Here is a 9,771-nt window from a genome sequence, read left to right on the forward strand (position 1 = left end):
CCTGCTGAAGACTGTGAGATCTTTTAAGAGCTGTTTTATTTTTGGTGTGGGCAGTTCTGAGAATTACCACCATGTACAAGGGATGGAAATTATTTTCCTCGTGTGTCATCCATTTTTGAGATGAGGACTATGAATGGAAACGGGGATGTATTGCCAGGGTGAGGGGTGGGGGTGGAATTCTTGAGTGCGTATCACTGGTAAATTATTCCTTAATTCCCTGAGATTATTGCACTGTTCTCGTGTATGAAAAAGGACTGAAGAATTTAGTGTTGGTGAGTGACTGACTAGTTTTGTTTTTAGCCAAGAAGTATGTGATCCCAACATAGGAGGTAATATCATAATGTGCCCTCAGTGTGATAAAGTATGTACCTACTGGAACCTCACCATCACTTGTGAATCATCCAAGGTAACTACATTCACAGCCTGTAGACATGCTTTTGAACTTTAGTTGCACTTTCTCTAGTACTTCATATAAAACACTGTTGGTCCTCCATTCATGTCCTGCAGAACTGCTAAAGATGTGCAAATAGTTGTTCCTTTTGATACAGTGACTCAACTTTGAAAAGTAAAAACAACATCATTAATTGCTCCAAACTGATCTAAGACGAAAAATTTAAATTTTTTTACTTCACATAGCTGCTGATATTTGATATGAGAATAAAATGTTATTTTAATTGAAAATTTGTTTCATTTGAGAGTACTTCTTCCTTCTGAGGGAAGGAAAGATTCAGTTAAAGCCTTGGTTCAGTAGCTCTGAATCAATTTTGCTAAGGAAACATTTAAAGCTTGTTTTGACATTTCTAATTTCTGCCTCCTCCCTGTTCAAAGAAGTTGTCTGGATCTATGCCTTGAATTTGATCCATGTTTCCAAGGAGAAGATGGGTACAAGGAGAGGCTGGTGTTGACTGTGACAGAAGCTGTGACACAGCCATGTCCTGTTGTCTGCTCTTTCTTCCTGTCAAAAGGAACCTCACCTTCTTTCCCCATTACCTTGTCTCACTAAGATAATGTTAGCCTTTTGTCATTCCTCTCCATAGATTCAGTCCCAAAACTGTGCTTTTTCAGCTATTCATCAAAAACATTTTGCCCAGCTTTAATGTGTTGCATCAGCACACTTAAAGGGTAAAAGAAATAAGAATGCAGGGAAAAGGCTATGATGGGAAAAAAAATGGGTAAATAGTGACCACAGAGGTATTTCATCAGAATGTGGTTTTACTAACTAACTTGTTATCGTGCTTATGAGAACCAGATGTATCCATGGCCTTTTAGTGGCTTTACTAAAAACCCATAATTCTGTACAGAGTTCCCAGACCAGAACCACTGTTTTTCCTCTTTGTATGCAATAGATGGAAGGATGTTTGATAGCAACCATTTTACTACCCCTCATACTGCATATATGGCTTTTATTCTTAATTCTGAACTTTGCATTTAATTTCCTTGATTTACTGGAGGGTGGTGTGCATGGACAGAAATTGAGGAAACACTATCCACAAGAGTTGTTTATGAAACAACATAAAAACTGAAAATCGACATTTTCAGTAAGCAGCTTCTGTTCTGGGTCAGTGTAGAAGAATAAAAATGGTCGGTTATATTTTAAGACTTTTTTTTCTTTTCCACTTTTCCAGAAACTCTGTATATTTGATAGCTTTGGAACACTGGTGTTTGCAGTATTTATGGGAATATGGGGTAAGTAAATTTCAGCAACTGTGGTTTGTTATCTAATTTTGGCCAAGCCTCCAGCATCAGCCAAGAAAACATGGATAAATTTGCACTGACTCAATTTTCTAGCACTTAGACATTCACTGGCAAGTAGTTCCATAGAAAACAAGCACATTCATGGGAACTTATTGTAAGAAAACAAACAATTGTAGACTTAAAAGTGGGTCTTCAGTATCTGTTCTGTTTCAATGACTTGAAGAAAAGTCTGAGGGAAGTGGTTGAGGCTGCCATGTGTTCATCCACCAGGAGCCAGCCACATGCTTAAGAATATCTGTCAGAGAAGCTGGGGTTTTTTCCCAAAGACTTTTGGAGATGCTTGTGCTATTAACAGCTGTGTAACTGCACAAGGCAATTGAAAAATGGTAATTTGTTATGTTTCTCAGGAACTTTTTCCTCCAGTCTTTAAGAAGCTGATTGTAAAAAGTTTAATAGTTACAAGCACTAGATTTATCTTTTAGCAGAGAAAATGTACATGAAACCAGGATGTTTCCAACAGGTGAAAACACTTGGTGTTGTATTCAAGGGATTAGGCAAGGTTTATTTTCCTAGAAACAGTTTATTTACTCATATTAACAGCTTTGTTAACTGGCTTTTATTGCAGTGTCTTATCCAGTAATTACAAAAGTAAATTCCATGTTAGGTCTGTATACAGGGTGCTATAGAGAATGTGACTCATGTAGTATTTTGAATTCATATATAGGCGGACAAGAATGCAAAATTTGCTTTCTTTGTAAAACACATTGTATTTTTATTTCCCTATGACAACCTAAAGTGCTTCAAAATAGCTCTTGCTTTAAAGAAATGTAAGATGAAATGTATCATTTCAAGAAGTTTTCTCTCAAAACATATGCTAGCATCAAAAGATCGGCAGGGGATTCACTAAATTAAAACTTATTAGAAGTTTGATACTAATGTAATCTTCTCCTATCATCTCAAGAGTTAATTTATTGGCAATTTGGTTTTTAATTAAAATTGTTCTTCCTGTTTTGAAGAATGGTTCCAGGAGCAATAATTACAAAGTTAAGTTTCATGGTTATAGAGATGGCTGCAAGGTCTATTAGTATTCTTGTTGTAAGTCCACTATATAAAGAGGTGAATTATATTACAGAAATTCAACCAAAATTGTACTGAATCCAAATGACCCATGGTCCTGGTGTAATTCCAGCTGTAATTTTCATCTTGCTCTATTACTTTTTTAGACCTCCTGGTCCAAAACAATTAAAATAATATTAGACTTTTAGATATATTATTGCATCATTATCATCAATACACTTCTAATAAGTTCTTATTTTTTTGTGTGTATTCCCTTCAAAAATCTTAAAGCACTATGAAACACCAGGGAATTTGGCCTCAGGAGTTAGTCCTTTTTATACATTAATGCTCTGCCAATTCTCCCTTTGATGGTAAAACTAGATTGGCAAAGGTTATGAACAAGAGGCAGCTTCCACTTCACTTGATGCCATCCCTGGGTCCCCTTCCTGAGCAAGATCAGTGAAACCAAGAAATGCTCTGCAATGGAGGCACTTCTTTTCAGGCCTTGGTGACACAGCTTCAGAGGCAGAATACCTGGGCCATCCTGAAGGGTAGTGTTGGGAGACACACAAAAGGGGACACCATTCAATGTGAGGTGAAATGACTGCTTTGATCTCTGATTCTGAAATGTCATTTGTTTCCACTTGTTGAAACAATCTTGCTTCAAAATAAAAGGAAAATGGCAAACCCAGCAGAAGCGCCTTTCCTGCTCTGAAAGACACAACTTGGCTAATAGGGGGCTGGGAGAGATGTACCTGTGTTATGTGCCCTTCTGTCACAGTTAGCACGTGAGGCTATCATCATAGAAGCAGCCCCTGCACTTCTGGGCTCTCCAGAAGCAGCTGAATTTGCAGCTGGAACAAATTAGTATAGCCTGTAGACTCCTGTGATTTGGGTTGGGCAGCAATTAGAGGTTTATTGAAGGCTAACGTCCTCGCTCTGCAGGAGAAAGCAGATGAGACCCTCTGGTCTGCTGCTTGCAATGGCCTTGCTGCTTCTAAGCATGAGGGAGTGGACAAGTGCTTGTGAAAGAGGCCCCTGAATAATCAGGGGAGCAGGGGTTTCTGGGGTTTTGCCTGTGTGCAGATGCCAAGGACACCTCACAGGGAGTTTCCTGGGTTTTAAATGTTTCAGTTTGGGATTTTTCAACCACACCTGATTTTCGAGATAACCTTTAATGTTTGAACTTGTAACTGCATGCTGTTGAGGTTTCATTCAGAATGAGGGGCCAAACTAGTAAAAAAAACCCCAATTTTAGGGTTAATTGCTCCCAGACAATGAGAGCAATGAGAGTGCAGTGATTGGCTACTACTCCTCCTGGAAACAGTGCTGCAGAGCCACCCCACTCATTTAATCTGAGACCACACTATCTTCAATAATGAAGCATCCAGGTGTGCCAGGGAGCATGGTACTGACACCCAGCATCCTGAGCTCCTCCCAACCTTCCCATCTGGGTTTGTCATTGCCTCTGCTGCCAGATCTACCTGCATAATGTCTTGGGATAAGGTAATGAGTTTGGCTGGATTTATGTTTCACCATTACCACTTAGGCATCTGTGTACCTGATCCTTCAGTGCTTCCAGCTGTAGGAGCACAGTGAGTTTCTAAGCTTCATGCCATACAAAAAGGGCTGGAGTTTCTTCAGGTTTGTGCTAGCAGAGGAGGAAAGACAGCTGTATTTAAGCAGCTTTACCTGAACAATCATTGTTTTTGTAATCTACAAATTGATAACTTGTCTACACAAAAACTGCAGCGTAAATGAGCATGAGTTCTTCCTTGTGACAATTTTTGGCATACTAAGTTTTGTTTTTCTAGAAGTCCTGCACTTTCCAGTATTTTATCTTCACCTATCCAAACAGCTTAGTTTCTTAAGCATCCCATGATAAACTTTTTCAAAGTGGTCTGTAATATGAAATCCAAAGTGCTCATTTCTTGGCCTTAGACAGAAAGCAAATATATAGATAAATTATATACATTCTTTAGCATGTGGTTACAACATAATTTACCTCATGTTCCTCATATTAAAGTACATATATCTCCAAAGGCATAATTGCATAAAGGAGTAGATCCAGTTGTTTTCACCATTGCATTGGCCAATAAATGCTTTATTCCATGCCTGTGAAAAGCTGTATGGAATACTGAGCCATCTGTTATAGCCAAGAGGAGTCAAGCAGTATCCAATACTCACTCATGTGGTGTTGCTCATTTTGTCTGTCGTTCAAATAGTTACATTTTTTTTGGAGTTTTGGAAGCGACGGCAGGCTGAACTGGAGTATGAATGGGACACAGTTGAGTACTTAGAGCAAGAAGAGCAAGTTCGCCCAGAATACGAAGCTCGTTGCACTCACACAGTGGTGAATGAAATCACACAGGTAAGGAATATTTTGATAACTGGTGATGGTTACTGCTATAGACTGCTGTGAGCAGATACTATCAAAATGGTAAATCTGGGCTGGAGCTTTATAAATCAGCAGTGCCTCAAGTTGATAAACTGCCCTGAAAACAGTGAATTTATAAAGTACACATGGAAGGAGAGGGAATTTTTACCTAACTGCAAGCACTTTAAAGTAGTTGCCTGTTTGAGGACCTTGTGCTGCTGAGGTTCTTATGTCTTAAATAAACAGAAGTAGGCATTGTTCCCAGCTTAGAAGACAAAGGCTACTTTATTAAATCCCCTGAGAAATTATTAAATGTTGCTTCCAGAGGCCAAGATCACAGAGCATTTGCTGTCTTTGCCTAGGAATGCATCAGGTAAAAGGTGAATAGAATGTTACATGATTATATATGATGCCACAAATGTCTTTTTAACCAAAGATGTTTCTGTTTGAAATTGTATAAATAGCTATTGTTGCTAAGTGCATATGGATGCAATTATGATTAATAACAACAAACTTGGAGAGACAAGGATAAACCTCATTTCAACAAAATAGGATTCATATTTCTGGGGATTTAGTTTAGATTTCTGTTTTTTATACATTTGAGTAGCTTTATCTTCAGTGGCTTACTCAAGTTCAGTTTCACTTTTTATTATTCTCTGTCAATATGTTACTCTGTCTTTTATCTAATCATTTGCACTGCTTTCACATTCCATCCACGTTATACTAATGTTTATTAGAGGGCACTTGAAAAGTTTCAAAATTAACTGCCATAGTTGACACTATCCTATATAGATCTTCTTTTTATATCTTGTACTATCAAAAACTCATCCTGTTTAAAAGCTTATAAATGTATGCCACCTTGAACATATAAAGTCATAGCTAGAAAGTTCCTTTAAGACAGTTCAAAGAATGAAGAATATGCTGAAATATTTTATCTTGATCCTCAGAAATTCTTTAAAGACTCAGTGAATTTTAACAGCACCACACTGAGGTAGGAATTTTCTTTGGGGAACACATCCCATTGTTCCTATGTAATACATTGAGAAATACAGAGATCGAGGACCAAAATTTTAATGCCTGCTAAATTTAGCCATTGACATTTGAAAGATAATGACCTTGGATGCAATGATCAGCCAAGAAGGATGGGTCCATTTAAAAGGACTATGCAGCCTGTCATGGCTGAAGTCAGTAAGAGCTGAGGACCCCCTACCTCTATGGAAGTAATTTTTATCTTTGAAGGGGCAGTAAAAAAAAGACACCTGTAATCCGGCTAGACTTCTGAAATCATGAATAAATGTTGAGTTTCCAGGGAACAAAACAAGGTGCTTTTTTCCTTTTTTTCTGCCCTCAATATCATAAACAGTTTAATTGGAGCACACAAAAAAATATGAAAGAAGATTGGGTGCATCCTTGATCTGTTTCTTAATCTTTTACAGCAAGAAGAACATGTGCCATACACTGCATGGGGGAAGTGCGTACGGATGACTTTCTGTACAAGTGCCATCTTCTTCTGGGTAAAGTTCTTCTCTTGTTCTTTCCCCTCATAAATTCACTTTTCTAGTAAGTGTCTAAAAAATGATCCTCCTGAACTGAACAAGAAATGACAATGGAACCGGTTCAGTTGGATTTCCATCTCATGCATAAATCAAGCCCAAAAGGTACAGACCCACATGGAGAAGGTAGCTGTAGTCACCCAACACTCATTAGCACACAGTACCAAAATCTCCTGTGGTTGTGGCTTCTGAGTTATGCTTGTGAAGGTGGTCCATTGGTTTTTCCCTCATTATTTTAGGACAAACGTCTTTGCTTTTAGGGGGACAATAAGGGGAAGACTGGTTTATATGCTGTCCTCCCTGCTAGTTTCTGTCTGATTTGTTCCGGCTGTGTTCTTCCATATTGTGTCTCACAGTCCATGACCTCTTTCAGGTTTTGTGTTTCACTTAACAGAGCAAAGCTGGGTGCTCTTTAATCTTCTAGAGCTGCTACTTTAATTAAAACTAAACCTTGAAAGCAGTCCAGTCAACCATGACGCAATGAGCAGGCCCAGAGAGATTACCTTGAAAAGCTCTGTATTTTAGCATGCTGCATGTCCTCCTTATCTGTAGCACAAATAGTAGCTGGAAAAGACCTCATTCTAGGTGATAGGATGCAGATAGGAGATAGAATGGTGTCTGGCAGCCCAGGAGAGCCTCAGCATTGACACATTTGAAACACAAAGGAAAGAATACTGACTTGCAGTTGGATTTAAATAGACTGGACTTCATATTGGAGGGAAGAGATTTGTTCTGGGTCTGTCACTTGTGTTACTGCACAGTTATTGTGTGCAGGGTCAGGGGAGGTAGTTCATGGCAGTTTGCTGAGATAGTGGTAAAAAGATACACAGCCTATGGACCTTAACTGAATAATAGCTAGAGAACTAGCAAGAAATAAAAGCAGGAAGAGAAGCAGAAAGAGGAGATGGCAAGCAAGACAGGATACATGGGTCATTACTGTAACTCCTGCAGACTACATGACTTGGCTTAAAATTTTCCTATTCCTTTGAGGGGTCTGTAGTCTGTAACAGTACCATGTGGAAGAGAAGGTGCAGCCCCCTCCATAATCAACGTAGACTTGATAGTACATCTGCCATCCTGCCAGTTGTCCAATATGAAGAATTTTCTCTTGTCACATGCCTCAAGGTGTAAGATTTCATTACACATCTCATTACATTGGCTCACATCAGTACAAACCTTGTTATTAGTCATAAAACAGACCATCTCTTTTCTTTCCTGCAGATTTACTATGCTATATGAAAAAAGGCTTCTTTTATGGATTCTCTATTTATTGCCTTGTATCTTATTTGATCATCCTCTTGCAATGGAATGACAGGCACAAAGTTGCTTTCCTTTTACCTATCATGAAAAGTGTATTGAACTCACTTTTTCCCTAAAGCCAGTGGTTGAACATAAACATCTTTCTTGCATTCCCTTGACAGATCCTTTTGATTATTGCTTCAGTTGTTGGAATCATTGTCTACAGGCTCTCAGTTTTCCTGGTGTTCTCTGCAACGTTGTCACAGCACATCAGCGGAACAGACACGATCCGCAAGTACCTGACTCCACAGACGGCCACGTCAGTAACCGCTTCGCTCATCAGCTTCGTTGTCATTATGATTCTCAACATCATCTATGAAAAAGTGGCAATCCTGATCACTGACTTCGGTATGCTGCTTCTGTACCTCAGATAGAAATGTGCAGTAAAATAGCTAGAAAAATTGGCATTTATATGTATAGTAGGTATTACAATAAATGAACACCTGTACCACATCTTTCAGAATTTTCCCACCAAATCACACAATACAATACCACCTAGAAATTTTCCAATATAGATTTTCTCAATATCAGAGAAATGTGATATTCAGCTCTTTGCCTGAAAAGTCCTTACCTAGGCAGCATGAAAGATCAATTGTTTACAGTTTTGTGCTTGTGAAACAGACAAAGCAAATAAAATTACTACAACAACTAAGCTTTATGAAAACAGATCAGTAAGTCATAACACATTCAATTACACTAGCTTTTGTCTATGGGGAAAATAGCTATTTTCTTGTAAATAAGGGAACTAAGGTCACCATTCCAAAGCTACATACTACTCTGATGTTGTTAAACAGTTAAACAGTCACAAATAATATTGTTCTCTATATCCAGGCCATCAACATTAAAGTAGCTATTTTACTTTAAATGCATGAAGTAGTGTGGTGTTTTCATTTAGTACTGTTTCATCAGTTCAAAGTGTTGCATTTGCATCTTTCCTGAGTCTGCTGGATTTGGGTTCTTTTTTTTCCCAAGTTATCAGAATTTTTGCTTCTTCTCTTTCTTTATTGTCAGTGAACAACTTCTTTCCTTTTTACAATCCATACAGTTTTAGAATGATGTAATGGTTACAGTATACATGGGGATTACATGCAATCTAAATGATTATGCTCTCAGTCATATTAAGGAATATGGGGCATACAGATACTTTGCAGCCGTGGCTCTAGAACAGCTTGTAGGTTACTTGTAGATTGGGTTGGGGTTCTTTAAATGTATTTACTTTTCTTTCACTGCAGAACTTCCAAGGACACAGACCGATTATGAAAACAGTCTGACCACAAAGATGTTCTTGTTCCAGTTTGTTAACTACTATTCTTCATGCTTCTACATAGCCTTCTTTAAGGGTAAATTTGTAGGTCACCCTGGAAGTCCAGTTTATTGGCTAGGAAAGTATCGCAATGAAGAGGTAAGAATGCGTAATGTATAATTAGTCCAGGTAATCTGCTGCAGTTAGGAGTGTATAAAGCAAAACATAGTTGTACATATTTAGGGTTTTAAAAGTGACTGCCCCCCAAGCTAATTGCCTCCTCACTAACCTCTAGCATAAAAGAACATGGCACAGGACCAGTCGGGCTTAGAAATGTGTTACACATACCCAGAAAAGTGTTTTTTTCCGTGGTCCTACAATCTGTGAATGGGCACACAGGAAGGAAAGAATATCAGTAGACACATTCCTATTCTGCTGGATGACCCTCACCTGGTGATAGCACAGAGCTGCATGGCTTCACCTGGTATTGCACTCTTCCACTGGTGTTCTGTCAACTTACCAAATGTGAATATATACGGCCTGGAATT

At 38.5% G+C, this 9,771-nt stretch overlaps 1 protein-coding gene across 1 annotated transcript in view; it reads left to right on the top strand.

Moving 5' to 3' along the window:
* Window positions 1-9,771, top strand: part of ANO6 (anoctamin 6) — a 68,369-nt gene that overhangs the window by 49,141 nt on the left and 9,457 nt on the right. Inside the window, exons 9-14 of the mRNA XM_008632872.2 lie at window positions 301-406; window positions 1,626-1,686; window positions 4,977-5,122; window positions 6,565-6,642; window positions 8,103-8,328; window positions 9,213-9,382. Of these exons, the coding sequence (XP_008631094.2) occupies window positions 301-406; window positions 1,626-1,686; window positions 4,977-5,122; window positions 6,565-6,642; window positions 8,103-8,328; window positions 9,213-9,382 (787 nt within the window). The remainder of the gene's footprint in view (window positions 1-300; window positions 407-1,625; window positions 1,687-4,976; window positions 5,123-6,564; window positions 6,643-8,102; window positions 8,329-9,212; window positions 9,383-9,771) is intronic.

Source organism: Corvus brachyrhynchos, unplaced genomic scaffold, assembly GCF_000691975.1.
Source record: "Corvus brachyrhynchos isolate BGI_N302 unplaced genomic scaffold, ASM69197v1 scaffold32, whole genome shotgun sequence".
Classification (NCBI taxonomy): Eukaryota; Metazoa; Chordata; class Aves; order Passeriformes; family Corvidae; genus Corvus; species Corvus brachyrhynchos.